Consider the following 18679-nt stretch of genomic DNA (forward strand, 5'->3'; position numbering starts at 1 on the left):
ACAGACTGCGGGTGGCGGGGTGTTGCGCGTACCGACTGTGAGTGGAGATGAAGTGGTGTGTGGGGCTGGGACCAGGGGACCCCCACAAACCTACCTCAGTGAGGGTCTGGCTGACAGACAGGGAGGCTCTCAAGGCCTGGGGGTAGGTTGGTTCAGTGTCCTGTCCACCTTGGCCTTTCTATTGTTCAGTGGGACCCCACCTGCTTACAAACCTTGGGAGGTGCCCCTATGATGGAGCCTACCCCTCCCCAGGGGGACACGTTGTGTCAGCTCAGATACCCATCCCCACCCCAGGAAGGTCATCAGGAACCTCAGGGCATGGAGGATCCCAGGCCCGGCTGGCTTTGGTGAGGGACACACACCCTGAGCCTGTTTTCCACGATTTCCCTGAGCTCCAGGCCTGGGGAGGGCTGGTGGAGACCCAGAGAAGGAGGGATTTAGGGAAAGACCAAGAAAAGCCAAGAGAGAAATGGAGGAAGAAGATGAGAAAAACAGAGACTTCCCTAGGAATTGGCGAACCTAGAGTTGCTTGAGGTCCGGGCCTCCAGTCAGGGTGGACACCCATTAGGTTTTTGGAAATGCCAGCTGACACCTACAAGCATTGCTTGTACCCTAGGCCTTGTGCTCAGATCCCACTTTTAAGGGACTCACTGCTCCCTTCACTGATTTCAACCCAGTCACTCTTCTAATCAGTGTGGGATTCTACTTCTTACACCCCTCCTCGGGGCCCAGCGCCTCCTTCTACACTTGGAGAAACTGAGGCTGAGAAAGGGGAGGGGACCCATCTGAGCACCCACTCACGGCCCAGGAGACCTGAGAACTCAGGACTCCAGGCTTTGTGTCATGCACTTCCCCAGTGTGGAAAAACCTCACCAGCTGGAAAAACCCCAGGGCCTGTGGGTTGGGGGCAGCACCCTCCAAACCCCACCCTGCCCCCTCGGCGTGTCAGTGTGTGTGCACTGGGTGTGTGTTCTGGGGAGTGCTGTGGTCCTCGGCTGTCACGTGTCTGGTGTCACAAGCCACAGCATGATGTGTGTGTCCCTCTGCTGGTGTAGGCCTCTGTGTGTCTGTGTGTCCGTTCAGGACCAGCCCCTGCCAGAGAGAGGGGAGAAGTGTCGAAGCACCCCCCCACCCCACCCCCCCGAAAGTGTGTCTTTGATACTTGCAGCCTCGGCAGCGAAAAACAAGTTTCCACAGGGCCGCCTTGGGCTGAGGCCAGGCCGTCCTCAAATAACATTTGAAGTTACTTAGCAAACTTTGTTTAGTGCCGAGAGAGGCGGGCACCGGGCTGGGGGGGGGGGGCGGCAGTAAACCGGTTCCTCCTAAGGCCCTTGTCCCTCTGTGGGCACAAGTGCCCAGCGTGGGGCTTGGATCCCCCCACCCCAGCTCTGGGGAAGGGGAACAGAAATCTTTAAGTCCAGGGTGGGAGGGGGTAGGCTTGGGGGAAGAGGGGTTGGAGCACCCTCCAAATGAAGCCTGGCTTTTCCTATTTCTGTCCCTGGGCTTGGAGAGAAATGCCCGCCTGGTCTCCCTGGGGCCCAGAGGCTGACACCAGGTCCTAGGGTCAGTTCAGAAGTGGGAGTGTCTGCACTTCTCCGTCACCCCCTTTCTGCAGCCCAGCTCTGCCAACCTCGAGGCTGGTTGCACGAGCTGGCTTGAAGCATGTTTCCTCCTCCAGATGCACACACACAAGCACCCAGAAAGCCCCCCTTGAGCCCACATGCTCGGCCCCCCAAACCCTCTCTTCCAGGGTCCCCAGCCCCAGGCAGCAGAGGCCAGAGAACCAGCAATGGCGGGTTTGAAGTGAGGTTGGCGCCTATGGGAGGGGGAGGGGGAGGAGATGCCAAAAATGGTGAGCCATTACAGGCAAGCAGGCGGGAGAGGGAGGAAGCAAGCAGGGAAGATGGAAGCCAGGCGGGCATCCTCACTGAGCTCTGGGGTGCAAAGGGGCAGCAGGAAAAGCAGGTTGGGCCCTTCCACGGAGTGGGCATGGGGGACAAGCCCCAGGTGGCACGCGGCGGGCAGGGGGCCCAGGAGGTGCCCGGCGTTCCCCCACCCCCACCTCAAGCTTCGAAATGGAGACTGGCAGCAGCAGCCGCTCGGCTCTGCCCGGGCATGGGGTGGGGGTGGCGGGCAGGCAGGACGCCAAACCAAATGCCACCAGGCTGGGCACAAGGGTTGCCAGCCAGCAGGGCCGACCCCACCAGCTCCGGTCCAGAGCCCTCACACCTGGAGCTTTGGGGGTGGAGGGAAATGGGGGTCCAGCGGTGGGAATTGGGGGTCCAGCAGACAAAGCCGGGTCCCCTCAAGCCATGGGCAGTTCCCCAAGACCCTACAAAGATGGCGCAGCCTGGCACTGCCAGGGCGACAGGCTGGGTAAAAATAAACTGGACCCGCCCTGAGGGAGCTAAATCGAGGGGCCCAGGTGGAAGTGCCACTCCGGGCCACCAGCTGCCCCAGCCCCACCCCCCAGCTCCGAGCAGCCCAGTTGAGAGCACCCAGTGCCCATCGAGTCCCAGTTTTTATAGAGAAGAGGCCCCGGCCATCTTGTCCCCAGGTCTTAGGCCAGCATCCACAAGTAGGGATAACGGATGACCTCAGACAGCAGCAACAAGAGGCTGTGCGTTCCAGGCGGATGGTGCAGGCAACCAGGCTAAGTCACGTACCCCTGACCTCTGCACCGCCCCTTGGAGAGGGCAAAGGACCCGGGAGGCCGCACTTGAGCCATGGCAGAGCAACCAAATTGAAAGTCAACACTGAGCCGCGAGGTCGCCAGACCACCTCTGCTAAAAGCCATAGCTGCCCAGCACTTCCGAGGGCCTACCTGTTCTCGTTCCCCCATAACACCTATTGCAGTCTCAAATACTGGACACTCCCCTGTTTATCGGGTTCACAGTCTACCCTCCCACCGAGGCTGGCACCTCCACTCATTTTGCTCCTTGCCGAGCCCCCGGGGCGCAGAACAGGGCTGGCACCCAGGAGGTGCTTAGCAAATATTTGTGGAAGGAATGCACAGGCCCCCGGCTGCACCCCCAGCACGCGGGCTCCGGCAAGGTGCCCAGTAAGGTGCCCGGCAAGGTGTGGGAGAGGGCATTGGGCCCTGCCAGGAAGATGAGGACAAGCTTGGCCGGTGGGTGTGCAGAGAGGGTGGGATGACCGTCCACTCCCATTTTGAGCCCTGGGACAGAAGAGCTGAAGGTCAGAGCTGTAACTAGGGTTCAAGGGTCAACAGCTGGGACATGCTTTGAATGGTGGTATGGGGGCCGAGAGGGCCACTCTGAAATTTCATAAAGGCCAGAAAATAAGCTACATTTTTCTCCCATCAGTAAGATTTAGGATAGTGGTGATCAGAGAAGAGAGCAAGGCTCTACCACCTTCTAGACCTTGGCCCTGATACAGGACACGTCTTCTCTGAATCTGCTTTTCATCTATCGAATCAAGCACTTCCTTCACATCAAGCACTGTTTTAAAGCACTTGGGATAAACCAACTCCTCTGATCCTTTCCACAACCCTATGAGAGGAAACTGAGGCCCAGAGAAGTCGAACGACTTGCCCAAGGTCACGCAACTACTGAGTAACAAAGCCAGGTTCATACCCAGGAAATTGGCTCAGAGGCCCCACTCTTCTAATAATGTCCAAATGTCCCAAATGCCAACAGTGCCAAAGTGGAGCAACCCGGTGTAACGTACTGTCAGACACACACATGGGCACAGCTAACCCTTACCATATCCACCTCGTGTGGAAGGATTCAGGGAGACGAGCTCGGGAGGCACATAGCTCAGGTCAAGACACAGCGCACATTCAGCACACCTTAGCCATTGCTATGATTCTGAGGACAAACACTCATTCACTTATTATCCTCTGAAAGGTTTCCTTCCTGTAGGACTCCACGAGCCACCGTTCTTCACTCTTTCTCCAGAGTCAGAAATAAGGAGTCAACGGCCAGAGGATTAATGAGACAGCCGCACGGAGAACAAGGGCCTCAGGGGTCAGCCTCGCCTCCATCCTGGACTGTCTCAATGGCTGCCAGAAGCAAGACTGTGAAACGGGGGCCCAGAGGCAGGGCTGTTGTGGGCAGAAGCGGGCATGTGGCCTCGCAGGAGTATCCCCCAGGCGTCTACAAACCAGCACCGGGACTTAGAGCTCCCAGTTCCATCAGGAGAGGCTGGGGTGGTTGGATCTGCCGCTTAAAGACAGCTGGGAGCAGGGCAGGCAGGTAGAAGGGAAGGTACAAGGAGGGCAGGTCTCCTCTCTGAGGCTCCATTTCCAAGCAGGGCCAGGTGTGGCCCAGGTGCGAACGGGTGTGTGGGTGTGACCTTCATCCCCGTGTGCTGGAGCAGCACGGGATTGTTGTACGTGACCCACCATTTGTGCCCAGGCTTGTGTGTCTGTGAGGTGGGGGGAGGCGTGCATTTGTTGGCAATACCTGGGTCCTGGTGAGCAAGACAGTGTGAGACACTGTGCCAGCCACACTCTTATCCGGGTGTATTTGTGTGTGTGCACGCACGCACTTGGTGTCAGGGGCTAGCTAGGCTCCGGTGTGTGTGACTGCATGTGTCTAACAATATACCAGAGCCGAGTTTTTCCACTTCGGCCCAACGGTTGACACGAGGGCTGGATCGTTATTTGTGGTTGGGGTCATCTCTGTGTACTGAGGGTGCTGGGCGCCTTCCTGGCTTCCACCCACTAGGTGCCAGAGGCAAACTCTCCTCCAAGTGTGACAAGCAGATGTTTTCAAGCATTGCAAGGTGTGTGTGTGTATCAGCGTGTTTCTGAGAGTGTCACTGCGTGCATGTGCCATGCACTTTTCGCCATAGGTCTGCTGGGTGGTGGCGATGCCTGCGTCTCATGGTGTGTTATTGTGTGACCGTGCGTACCCCAGAGTCGGCACCCACGCGCGTGTCCCTGTGCACGTAGCCCGAGTCGCTGTGTTTGGTGTGGTGGGGGCATCTCCAAGTGTCTGCGTGTGAAGCGAGCCCCTCTGTATGGGAACCCCAGTGTCTGTGTGCCCCGGTGTGCCATGCCTGTGTGTGACAACATGCTTCTTTGTGCCTGTGTGTGCCAGTGAGAGTGTGCAACTTTGTGGGAGACGGACCCAGAATAAACCCCCAAGATGATTCAACTGAAGCCGGTATTTGGATGGACCATCTCGGATGATTAGGCCCTCAACGCTCCCCCTACCACCCCAGCTCCGGGCTGCCCCAGACAGAAAGCTGCCTCCTAGGTCCAAGAGGGTGGGGTGCTCCTCCAAGCTGCCCCTTCCTCCAGCTCTGCTCCTGCAGATTCAGGTGGGGACAGACCCCCGCCTTTGCCTGATATGTGCCAGGAAGGCTGGCACGGAGCTTCCAACTGAGGGGGCAGGGTTCTGGGCGATGATGGTGGCACTGCCCCCTGCCTGCTGCTGGCCACCACCCCCAGTCTCTGCTCAGGGTGGGGCCCAGTGGGGGGAGAGCTCCCCAGTGCAACCCCGGCTTCCGATTGGCTATGGAGCGCCGCAGTGCCCGCCACCCGCCTCCCCCTCCCCGGCTGGCGCAGCCACATCGGTAGTGATGGCAAACGCAGCTCGGAGTTCTGGGCACAGCTGCGCCTCGCAGAGGCCTGCCAGCCCCACCAGAAGCCAGACACCCCAGCTCCGTGCCCCCGACCCCTCCCCACCCGCCCGCCCGCCCAACCGGGCAGCAAAGTCACCCCAGCCACTGCTCGCTCAGGCTGCCAGGCCCAGTCCACCCAGCCCCCTCGCCCACCGGGCCTGTGCCCCCTTGGCCCAGCCCGCCTGGGGGCCCAGGCCCCTGCACGCGGCCACTCCCGCCCTCAGAGGGGCTCCTCCGGAGTGGGGGGAGGCGGCAAGGAAGGGGGGCGGGGAAGGGGGGAGCTAGCCCTTCTTTTAGTGAACGCGCCCAGAGCTGGAGCCAAAAATCGAGGAGGAGAGATATTCAGACAGAGCCAAGATGCGTTTGGCAGGAGGAGAGAGAGGGAGAGAGGGAGCGGGAGGAGGGGACGAGAGAGGGAGGAAAGAGAGGGGGCAGGGGAAATCAGGGAGGGGGCTTCAGTTTCCAAACCATGCTCTCAGAGCCTCCGAGGGTCAGCAGGGTGGTGCGGGGGTGGGGGACCCGGGGCCGACTTGGCCCCGGGGGCAGTGGGCTCAGGCCCATGGAGACAGCCGGACACCCCAGCTGGCCAGGCCAAGACGGACACGGGCAGAAGCCAAGATCAATGTGCGCCGGGCAGACAGAGCGAGGCCTGTGGGCGGCCCAAACATACACCCGCACCTCACCACACAACGGGCTTCTGTCCATGCCGGGCCAGGGGCAAGGGTGGGGCCCACAGCAGGGCCACCACGGCCGCCAGACCTCAGGGGAAGCCTCGGAGAGTCCGGCCTACTCCCAGCCGCTAGTTTGGGCGCCATAGTGGGCCCTTTGCAAGGTGCCGAGAGGCCAGGGGAGGCCACGGAGAGGGGTCCAAGCGGTCAAACAGCAGCCGATGGTCAGCGGGACGAGCCTAGGACACACAGTGCCCTGGGGGTGATACCTGTCGGCCCGCAAAGGGAAGCGGGTACGCCCACACAGGTGGACACAGGCAGGCCGCCCCACACACGAAGACACACTGACACACCACTTGTCGTGACGGCCAGACACGGGAGGCTTCGATCGATGATTTGTTTGGTGACGTTCCACAGCGGCACCTTGACACAGACCACATCGGGCATCCTGACACCCGTGGTGACATGCCCCCACCTCGGTGTCACCTCAATACACAGAGACGGAGCCGGGGGTGACCCTCAGAGACAGCAGGCAGCGTCCACTGACACACCCTCGGAGACACAGGGCCACTTGGAAAGGGAGCCACGCAGACACGCACATCCATCTTCCGGGAAATGGTCCTCCAACGGCTCGCCGTGCCGATGAACGCACACACGAATCGGGAAGAATCCGGGGAGATGCTCAGGGGTGTCCCCCTACCTGGTCCCTTCACCTCCACACCCAGGGGTTTGGGGGTCGGAAAGCACAGACTGCATTCTCTCCCCTCCGCCCGCCGCTAGGAGGGACAGAAGCCCCCTCCTCGGCTCTGTGCTGGAGGGAAGCACCAGTGTCTCGGCCTCCTCAGCCTCTCGGTCTCGCTGGAGGAAATTGTGAGACGCCCCCCCCCCCCGCCCCGCCCCCTGTGCCTGCACTTCAAGAGCAGAGGACAAGAACCAAGGGGACCAGAAAGGCCAGGCTCCCCGGGGGCTGGAAATGGAAGCCAGTGGTCTGACACTGACCACCAGGAAGCCTTTGCTGCCAGCCACAGCTGCACGCCCGCCCCCTGCACATACCCACAATGCCCGCTGGACCCTGTCAAGGGCCCTCATAGGGTCCCGCACAGGCATCCCATCCCCACATTGGGCCCAGGTGACGACATGCCCTAATGCAGACACAGAAATGACTCTGGAGCCACGAGTATGTCTACACTGGGATCCACCCAGATTCCTCGGTTTTTTGACCCACTCACATCTGAAGACTCACATGCACACACCCTTGCACACTCTGGCCCAAGGCCTCAGAGCCTGGCCTCAAAGCCAGCTTGGTCGAGGTCAGGGAAAGGACCAGGGGCAACCGAAGCCCCCCACGAATGCCATCTGGTTCCCACAGGGCAGCCCAGGTCTTGGCTCTCTCTCTGTCCCCTCCCGCACTCCCACCATCACCTCTCCCTGCCTTGAACCCCTGCCATCCATCCCTCCCACAGCCCCCTGCGCTGCCCGCTCACCCCACCCACCCACCGCCACCTACTTGGCCTCCAGTAGCCCACCTGAGGAAAAACAGCTGGGCCATGGGCTGGCCTCTTTTCCTTCCCAACTCTTCTCTTGCTTCCTCCTTCCTCCAGGCAGTCCACTTGGATTTCTATGATTGGGAGGTGCTTGACCCTGCCCTCCATCCCTCCGGAGTGGCCTGCCCTCAGCTAGGAGGGCCTGCGGCTGGCCTAACAGTGATAACCCAAATGACACATCATTCCTTTCCTTGACCACACGCTACATGCCAGGTACAGCCCTGAGCCTAATCTCAGTGTGAGAAGTCATTATCATTATTGCCCATTGAAATATTTTTAATTATATTTTACTGCCCATTTCACAGACCAAAAAAATCCTGTGCTTCCAGTCACGGGATTAGAAGATGCAGAGCTGGAGCTCAAACCCTGAGCTATCTTTGGCCAAGTCTCACACTCAACCTCTGCTCCCACGGCTACACCTGGGAGCCCCTGAGGTCACATAAGACCTCTGGACCGGGCCAGCAATGCCTGGTTCTAGTCCCCCCTGTGTTAACCCAGCAGAGCCCTCAGCTCTGAGCTCCGTCTATCTGAGCTCAACCTCGCCCCAAGCATGGGATACTCTGTCCCAGCTGGTCGCCACACTTGCCTCCCGCCCCCACCCCCACCCCCAGCAATGGGCACTGAGGAGGCAGGGCCAGAGCCAGAGAGAAAATTTGCCACAACACGGGGGGGTCTCGTGTTGGCGTCAGGATGGGGAGGAGAAGCTTCACAGGGACAGAGAGGTGGCCACAGAGACCCAGGGAGAGAGCAGGGGGACATCAGGAAGGCCCTAGCCCATCACCCTCCCTTGAAGGAGTATGTATGCGATTGTGTGGAAATAAGGGTACGTGAACATTCCGCTGCTCCTGCGGCCGCGTGACAGGCACTGTCGGTGAACATGCGTGTCTGTGTACCCACCCGGGTAAGCCAGCAGCCTCATGTCTTGCGTCAAGGTGTGTGTCTTGTGTCAGGTCTGTGTGAGCGAAGACACACTTGAGTCAGCCTGTATCCGAAGGTGTCTGGCCGGTATCGCTGTGTTTCCGTGAGTTTATGTAGAGACACGTGCCCTATATCAACGGGTCCGTGTGTGTTGGGGGGTATGTGTGTGTGTGTGTGTGTGCTGATAGGGAGAGAACACAGGTCCACCTTTTCCTGTGTCCCTAAGTTCGTCCATCCATGGCCGTGTGTCTGGACGTCAGCACAAATGCGTCGTTCGTGTCCTCATCTTGGTGGCAGCGGTGGTGTATCTGTGTGTGCACATCCTGTGTGCAGTTCTGTCTGTTAGGAGTGGGGGGCCCTGCCATCTACCCCACTCCCCTCAACAGAGGACTCAGGCCCGTGACTGCAGTGGGCTCAAACAGCCCCAGCAAGCACCCCACCCAGCCACCCTGGATTTCGATGCTTTTTCCACCAGGAGATTTCCCCCCCCCCCCCGCATCACCACGTCCGCCCTTCCCCCTCGCCCACAGTGCCTCTCCCCGCCAGGGCCCCGCTGCTCCAAGCTCGTTCCTGCTCAATCATTTATTGACTTTAAAATCGAAGCCAATTCTGGTTTGAAAAAAAAAAAAAACCACACACACACACAACGAGGCCAGGGAGAGACAGAGTCCGAGACTCCAGGGGGAGGATAGAGCAGAGATGGGGCCAGAATCAGAGAGAGACAGGGAAAGACAGCAACAGTCACAGATATAGGACAGCGAGAGAGACGGAAAAGGGGCAGAGAAAGACAGAGATACAGGAAAAGACGAGACTGGCAGAGCAAACTAGGGAAGCAGAACGATTTATAAAAACAGAGACTAGCTCCCAGAAATGTGACTGGCAGGAGGGGCAGGCTGGACTCCACTGACCAGTCAACAGCAGCCGCCTGCCCAGAGCTGAGGAGCGCAATCCAGCGAGCCCATGCCCCCTTCTCTCCCCAGACACCCTGCCACACTCAGGCCTCCAACACAGAGCTGACTCCTTGCTCCCTTTTGGGGTGTCAAAGAGCCAAGGCCTGGCCATCGTCCTGAGTCTGGGGGCTACCCCAGCCCTTCCTCATCTTGTCACCAGTGGACCAGCTAGTATTTTCTTTCCCAGGGTGCTGTGATGTCTGAGGAGCCAATTTCTCACCCAGGCCAAGGAAGAGGGTAGGCCTGAGAGCTAAGCGTGCGGCTGGTGGGCCAAGGGCTGCTCAAGTATGAGGTCTTGATTCCACTAGGCCCCAAATAGTCACATTGGCCAGCCATAGCTCACACCCAGCTAGGTATAGGGGTCGTTGAGCAGGGGGCTGGCCAGTCAGAGGGGCCACCCTGACTGATGGTGGGTGTGGGGGCCCCCCACACTGCCATCAAGGCCAGAGTGCTTGCTCACACCTGCATACACACTGTGACACACATGTGTGCACATGCACCTCACTAACACGTACTCACACCTGTTTCTGTACAGGAAACCCCTTGCTCCTGGCCACACACATGTCCATACCACGCAGGGCTGCCCATGCCTGATCCACAAGGCCACATGCAGACACCAAGACTGACACTTACTCTCTCTCTCTCTCTCTCACACACACACACACACACACACTAGCATCTGTGGATACAAGCATTCTGTTTGTTGAAAGGGGGGCCGACACAAACCCCTGACATACCCTCTAGCCCCTTGCCACAAACCACACCCGCATTGCAGCCATATTCATGTGGACTCCCATTCCCCAGCCTGGGCACACTTGGCACACAGCTGGCAAGGCTCAGATCGGCAGAGGGGACAATTAGGAACCCAGACTTGGCCTTGAGATGCCCCCCCAAACGTAGGCTCTGCTGGCAGGCAGAGCTAGGCGGCCCCCAGGTGTCCCTCTGCGGAGTCTGGGTTGCCAGCCACAGCATGGCCCAGGAGACAGGGCTACCAGGGCCGCTGTGGGGCTCTGGGTAGCTTCTGTGCCCTCTCAGAGCCTGAAGCCACCTCCAGGGAGGGTGGGGTGGCAGGGCACACATCCCCCCCGGGCCTCTTTCGCCCTGCACCGAGCGCGGTGCTGGGAACTTCGCTGGAGGCGGGACGCGCTCTCGCAGCGCGCCAAGGTCGGCACAGCGCCCGCGGCTGACTCGACGGCGTGGCCGCAGCACGATCGGCAGTTGTCCGCGACTCCTTCCCGCCCCTCCCGCCTCCAGGCAGCGGGACGGGATTCCCCAGACCCGCCTGATCCGCGGCGCGGCAGTCAGCCGGGGTCGCTGGGGCCGGAAAGTTTGCGCTAAGGAAAGTTCTTTTTTTTTTCGGGGTGGGGGGGCGCGACTGCGGCGTCCAGGGTCGGCGAAGAGGCGCGGCCTGGGCTGGCAGCCGGCCCGTCCCTCCCTCCCCTCCCCTGCCCCACAGAAATTTGGGAGCCCCGCCATTTTCTTAGCCCCGCTCCCATGTGAGGCCTGAACAAAGACTTTGGGGAGACGCCCGGGCCGCTCGGCCCGCCCCGGGCACCCCGGCAGCACGCAAGGGCCATCGCCACGCACGCCGGCCGCTGCCACCCTCCGGAACCGCTGCGCCCGCCCTAGGGAACGCCGCCAGCCCCAGTCCCCGCAAGGCGCCCTGCGGACCACCCCCTGCCACTCTGTCACCCCGCAAACACTGCCAGCGGCCACGCTGTCCGGGTGCACGCCACAGTCGCCCACAGGTCGGCGGGAGTCCCGCTGCCCACTGCACCCCAGTCGAGCGCGCGCGCGCGCACACACACATACACACACACACACACTCACACACACGCACTCCGGCTCCGCGCTCCAGGGGCAGCGCCACGCACGCAGCCAGCCACCCCCGGAACCCCAATAGGAGTCTGCCCCTGGGCCAGGGTCGCACGCGCACCGGGGCGTCCGGACGCGTGCCCGGATTCCCCATCGCCCGGCTTGCACCCCTCGGCCGCCCGCGGGCTCACTCCCCCCAGCCGCCGCGCTCCCCCTCCGCCCTCCCGCCCGCGCCGCCGGCCGGCCTCCTGCGCCCGCTCCCCTCCCGGGTCGCGCGGGGGCGGCGGCCGGTACCTGGGTGAGGCAGTACGGGGAGTACATAGCTGGACGCCCGGGCGGGAGCGCGGCGGCCGGCCGCGGCGAGAGGAGGCCCGGCAGGCGGCGGCCGCGCTCGGGCTCCGGCTCCGGCTCGGCTCCTCCGGCCTCCGCCGCGCTGCGCCCGCCCGGCCCGCGGCCCCGCGCTCGGCCCGGCGCCGCTCCGCGCTCGCCGCTCGCAGGCTCGGCCCCGCCGGCTCCGGGGCCGCCGCCGCCGCCGCGCTCGCCGCTGCCTCTCGCGTCCGCCGCCGCCGCCGCCGCCGCCGCCGCCGCGCGTCTACTCCATGCCGCCGCCGCTCGGCCGGTCACCCTCGCCCGCCGCCGCCGCCGCCGCCGCCGCCGCGCTGTGAAAGTGAAAGTTTAGACAAAGTTTGGAAGCGGCGCACTCCGGGGAGAGGGAGCGGGCGGGCGGCGCGGGCGGGAGGAGGGGCGCGGGGAGGGGCGGGCAGGGCGGGGGAGCGACGGCCGGCGCGCACACACATACACACACACGCATGCACGCACACATGCACACACACACACGCAGACACACGCGCGCGGGGGCGCACACCGACGCGGCCACCCCGACACGTGCTGGCCCGCGTTCCAAAGCAGACACACGCTGACACGCAGTGAGGCTCGGACCTCCCCATACATGTCACGTACAGAACTCACTGCCACACGTTCCACGGTCCGACAGAGCACACGCAGACACCTACACACGCAGCATGGACACGCAACCCACACACATGCACCGACACACAGGCACACACATACACAAGACTAGGAAAGCAACCCACGATGCACGCACTGACACGCACACAGGGCCCACCATCACACGATGATGCCCACACACATGCATTTCAACAACAAACCGTGTTTAGACTCCCCAATACAGGTGGACACACTCCAGTACGACCTCACATGGACACACACTGATACCACCAAGACGCACATCAGTGCAGGTTGACGCCTACAGATTCATCCTGATACACTGACACTGGCATGATCATACAACCACATCCTCACACTCTCCAGACACACAACTGCTATACACAGACACCCAAATGCACCTGCAACACACACACACACACACAAAGTTGCACCAAAAAACCACCTTGGCAGTTATGAAGATACACTGACACATTGTCACACAAAGACACACCATCAGACGCCAGGATATACGTGCCAAACGCAGGGAAAGCACTGATACGAAGCGACGGTGGCAGTCACAGCTACACACAGGCACACATACCACACGCCTGATGCCCAGATGTACACGTGTCACACACAGACACCCAGGCCCCTCCCCTCACACACACACACACACACACACTTGTCCTTGGACCTGCTCATGGACATACACAAATCTTCCAAGGGTCACATGTCCCAACCATCAGGGATAGAATTGGACATGGAGGCCTCGGGTACAGTACTCACACCCCCTGGTGAGGCTCCCTCCCCTCGTGCAGGCCCCTGATCCCCCATTTCCGGATCTAGGAGGAATGGGGAATGGGTGGAAGGTTGGTGCTGGGAATCCTGGCATGGGGGCAGGGGGAGCCCTTGAATGACCCCCAGGGTGGGTGGGGAGGCAGTGCCTGCAGCCCCCAGGCAGCTCCTGCCCAGACAAAGCTCCCTCCTGCTGCCAGCACCTTCTCATCCTCCTGGGCCAAGAAGCTGTGGCAATTCTCAGCTATGCATTGTCTGCTGGAAGCATGTTGATGCCCAGGTGTGTGTGTGTGTGTGTCCGTGTGGGGTGAACATATACCTGAGGGCATATGTTCCCGGTCACATTGCATCATTGAGGCAAGGTGGCCAACATTGTGTCTCAGGAGTCTGGGTGGGTCTGGCTGTCCTTTGGGGGGAAAGGAGATGGCAGGTCATTGTATGTCTGCCCTGGAGTCTCTGAATGGACCAGTGTGGTGGAGTAGCAATGCGGGTCTGGCTGTGTGCCTGGGGGTGTCTATGAGTCAGAGGGTGAGTGTCTGCCAGGCTCTGTTCCTAGCACTGGGGACATAGTAAGGAACAAGACAAAAGATCCGGCATTGGGTGCACTGACATTCTAGTTGGAGTCACGTATATGAAGGGTCTGCTCTTTGACAGGAGGTGCTGGTGATGAGGATGCCACCGTGTGTGTGTTTTGAGCTGACCCCAGTATGTGCACCAACTCTGAGCCTCTATCAGAAAGTGTCAGTGAATGTGACAAGCTTGTGTGTGTGTGGTATGGATGTAGGTCTCTCTCTGTGTCCCAGAGCATGTGTACCCAGTCAGTCTGTAATCAGGAGCTGTGTGGCAGAAAGAGTGAATGGGTGTCCCTAGAAATGTGTTTCTCTCTGCGGGGTCCCTGTGGATCTGGGGCCCTGATGAAGATCTGTGTGTACCAGAGTGTGTGTACACAGGTGCCTGTGTGTGTCGGGTAGCCAGGGCTCTGTCTTTTCAGAGAGTGGGGCTGTGTGTAACAGGCTGTGTTGGTGTGTGTGACTAGGTGTGTGTGCGCGCGACGCGTCGGGCGGGGGAGGTCTCTGTGCGCCTGAGAATGTGCCTGGTTACGTGTGTGTCTGTCCCTGCCGTTCTTGGGGGGCTATATCCCAGGGTCCCACCCATCTGCCCCGGCCTTCCCGCTCAGCATCGCAGCCGCCGCCGATGCAAGGCCGTGGCAGAGGGAATCGATACGTCCTTAAAAATTCAAGGGCTTCTCGTAAACAGAAACTTTTAACACCGTTTAAAGTTTCAGGGCAGCCGCTGCTGCCTCGCCGCCGCCGCCACCGCTGCAGCAGGAGGGCGTGGGGGAGGAGGCACCGGAGGCGGGGTCGGGAGCCAAGGAGAAGGGGCGGGGCCACATGGGGGATGGAAGAGAAGATGCGGGAGGGTCTGGGGGCTCTGCGGGGCTGAGGGGAGGGGCAGAAAGGGGATTTGGGGATCACGGGGGCCGGGGGCCTGAATGGCTCAGGAAAGGATGTGGGGGATAGGCTAAGGGGTGGAGAGCGGGGGAGGGGAGGAGAGCAGGAAATGGTGGGGGCGGGGACGGGTCTGGGGGCCTTTGAGGAGGCCCAAGAGAGGCTGGGACTGGCTAGGAGAAGCAGCTAGGCATCTGTAGGCCCAGGAGGGGTTTGGGGGGACCAAGGTGGGGCTTGGATGGCTTAGGGAAGGAGCAGAGAATAGATCTGGGGGTTATGGGGGCCTGAGTGAAGGGGACACCAGAGCAGCGTGGGCCTCTGGGCTGGAGGAGGGTGGTGAGAAAGGTTTGGGGAGTGGGGAAGAACTGGTTGAAGGGTTTGGGAGTGTCTGGGATCTTTAATATAACTCGAAGCTTGGGGAGACCCCCCCACAGCTAGGGTGGCCTCCTTGTAGTGCGAAAGCGTTAGCCACTCAGTCATGTCTGACTCTTTGCCACCCCATGGACTGTAGCCCGCCAGGTTCCTCTGCCCATGGGATTCTCCAGGCAAGCCTTTCCATTCTCCAGAGGATCTTCTCTACCCAGGTATCGAACCCAGGTCTCCCACATTGCAAGCAGATTCTTTACTGTCTGAGCCATCAGGGACCCTCCTTGCCCCTCTGCAAATAGCTGTGAAGTGGTAACCCTTCAGAAGTTCAGTCACCTTTGGCTCAGGCCTCCCCCTACCTGGCGGCCCATCCTCCCAGCCCTGTTCCACAAGCTGTGCCCACTCCCTCCTCACCCTCCTGGTCCTGCATCTGGGCTCTGCTGCAACCAGCATCCCATACCCACTTCATACATGTGTGCCATGCGTACACACACACAACATCCATACACACACACACCCGCCATCCTTCCATTCACACACACCCTCACAGCACAACACCTTTCCCATGCGCACACATACACACTCACCCTCACACATGTTCACACAAACAGAACATTTGTCCCCATATTCATGCACAGATCCACACTCAGAATTCTCTCCACACACTTACTTCCATACACACAATATGCCCACCCACCCCCCCACCCCCCCCCCGTGCACACACACATCCACTCTGCTCCCCCCTCCACAGCTGTCAGCTGGGAGGATTTTTGCAGAAAGGCTGAAGGACACAGTGGGGGGGGGGGGGCCTCCCTTCCCCCTACCCCTCTCCCCTGCAGAGCCCAGGTCTTAGGACCACACCTGGCTTTCAAGAAATCGCAGGGGAGGAGGGTGCTGCCAGGGGGCTGGGCACAGCTGGAATGCCACAGCTGGAATCCCCCACATTCCTCCCTGCCGGGGCTGCCCACCTGGCTGCAGCTGGCAGCAGGTGTGTTCTTACAATGCAGGTGTGTGGGGAGAGGAGGAGGGGGAGGAGCAGGCACCAGGCCCACGGTACTACCCCGCCAGGATGCTGGGGGCAGTGGGAGGCAGTGCCCAAACATCTAGCCTCTGGCAGCCAGGTCCTGGGCCACCAAAGGTGGGGTCAGGCGTGGCTGGGCTCGGTGGGCAGGTGGGCAGGCCCTCCAGAGAGGACGATGAACATCTGGCAATAGGATCAGTGAGGAGCCAGGCTGCAGATGCTGCCAGGGTCAGGGAGGGGTGCTCTAGGCCCTCCTGTCAGGACTGGGGATCCCCACTCTTTAAGAGGGCCTTATGTCTTCCCTGCCCAGCCTGGAGGGCATGGTCTGTGCCTAGGCCTGGGGTCCCAGCCTTGTGCTCGCTGCCCCCTCTGTAGGCTGGGAACCCCTATTGGGGACTGCAGAATCACAGGTCCCGCTACCAAGGTGCCCCTGACCAGGCACCTGCATCCACGTCACACACACACACACACACACCAGATTCCTACAGTCACACAGGCACAAAATGACAAAGACACATACAGGCATACCCAGACACACTAAGATACAGAACCTCCTCCTCTTCTGGAGGGGTCATATAAATGCTATAATCACACAGACACAGGATCATCCAGAGATGCTGGCGCACACTCTTAGTCCACAGACACACAAGCACACACACACCCCCAGAGCCATCCCACAGAGTGACACCAGTAACACTCCAGTCACACACAAAGACCCTCACCCTCACATCGACACCCTCCCTAGAAATGCAGACACACACTGACCCACAGAGACACAACCAGACGCAGTTGTACAACCTCCCAGCATCACCTGCTGAGCCCGGTTACACACACACACAAGGCCACACAAAGTCACACAATGACACGCAGTCTTACAGACCTTTTGAGCATACACAGAGGCTCTCAAAATCATCCATAGATGTGGCATACACAAAGTCACACACAGACATACAGATGGCATACATAGGGACACGCAGATACACAAGAGCAGCCCTGGTCACACACAGTTAGATCACACACTGACACCCAGAGACATACACAGGTACCCCCAGATCACACGTGGGGACGCTCAGGCTGGCCCTCAGCTGCACATAAGGTCCCGTAGACACACACTCACATGTGCCCCAGCAGCGCAGCCCTAATGGGCCGAGGACAGGCAGGCGGCAGGGCTTCCGGTGGCAAGCGCTCATCTGGAGGCAAGGAAAGAGCTGGGGAAACATTTCATTTGCAGCCGGCTGGAGACCCACCCCACCCGTCCTGGAAACCTGGCCCTGGCTCCTGAATGGGGCCTCTGTATGCCGCCACCGCCCAGCCGACCAGGGTGTGGGTACCGGGGGTTGGGGGAGGGGGGTGAGGCCAGCCACACCATGTCCCTGGCCAAGCGTCAGGGGCCACCCAGTCACACGCCAGGGTCCAGGCCGGAGTCCTTCAGACCGGAGGAGCCCTCTTCACCCTCATCCCCTGCACATTTAGAGGCCACTCCCCAAAGCCAGCCTGTAGAGGGAAGTCAGAGGAGCCAGGCCAGGCCCAGCTGGCCCCAGATCTCCAAGTGTCCCCTGTCTCAGGTCCACATATGTCTCCAGGCCAGGCAGCTGCCAGTCCCATGCCACAGGGCCACTCACTCCAGCACCGAGGTGAGACGCCACGGGAGGTGACCGTATCTCTGTGTGTGACAGTGTAGTCGGGCTCCCTGAGCTGCCTAGGGGTGGGGGTGCGGCCATGATAGGCCCTTGGCTCCTGTCATCACACACTCCCTGTCACACACACAGTGTCACCGTCACACCTTCCATCGCCCAGCCACACACAGCCGCCACTGTCTCATCGTCAGTCACACACAGCCACACTGTCACACCTTCAGCCTCACACAGGGCTGCACCGTCGCCCCTTCAGCCAGCAACACTGCCTGTCACACCCTCAGCCCACGCTGTCGCCCACAGAAATGCCGTCACAGCCTCAGTGATGCTGGTCACGCGTGCCTTCAGCCACACCGTCTCACACCTCCTCACACAGACCCGGACACACTGACCCCCACCCTGTGTCAGCATCACGCTGACCAGCAGGGGCGCACTTGCATGCTCGGCCCGGGTGCCCCTGCAGCTGTGTTAGCCACGTGGCCACACAGAGTCACTGCCCTGCTGGGTCACAAGGAGGGGAAGCCAATCTGATCACTTCAGCCTCAGGGTGTGGCACGTAGCTGCCCCTGGAGCAATGTTTGAACCCAACCAGTTACTCCAATAACTCAACAACACACCGTGATTGTCACGGAGCAGGTCACCAGAAGGTACAGGCCACTTGCTTTGCAATTGCTTACAGGTATTCTGATGATGCACGCTCAAGTGTCTCGCTGTTGCAGGTGACAGGCACACAAATGCGCTGACATACTACACCCAGAGTCCCCAGACAGAGCTACAAAGAAACAGTGGGGGACAGCCACACCACGGTGACAGGGACATCCTGTCACACAACAGCCACTCTCCCCACTGTCTGTCACAACATTGAGACAGCCCCTTAGCCCTCCCAACAGGCAGTCAAAGGTGCTAAATGACCCCCACAATAGTCACTAGGAAACCTCCCAAGTCATGGAGACAGGGAGAGGCCCTCACTGCTACTCTCC

General features: G+C 60.5%; 1 protein-coding gene across 4 annotated transcripts in view; it reads right to left on the reverse strand.

Moving 5' to 3' along the window:
* NFIX (nuclear factor I X) overlaps positions 1 to 11864 on the reverse strand; it is a 95414-nt gene extending 83550 nt beyond the window's left edge. For all 4 annotated transcript variants that reach the window (XM_061150150.1, XM_061150148.1, XM_061150149.1 and 1 more), the window contains exon 1: positions 11782 to 11864. In XM_061150150.1, coding sequence (XP_061006133.1) covers positions 11782 to 11808 — 27 coding nt within the window. In that variant the 5' untranslated portion in view covers positions 11809 to 11864. The remainder of the gene's footprint in view (positions 1 to 11781) is intronic.
* Between the last annotated feature and the right edge of the window lie 6815 nt (positions 11865 to 18679).

This window comes from Dama dama, chromosome 9 (genome assembly GCF_033118175.1).
Source record: "Dama dama isolate Ldn47 chromosome 9, ASM3311817v1, whole genome shotgun sequence".
In the NCBI taxonomy this organism is placed as follows: Eukaryota; Metazoa; Chordata; class Mammalia; order Artiodactyla; family Cervidae; genus Dama; species Dama dama.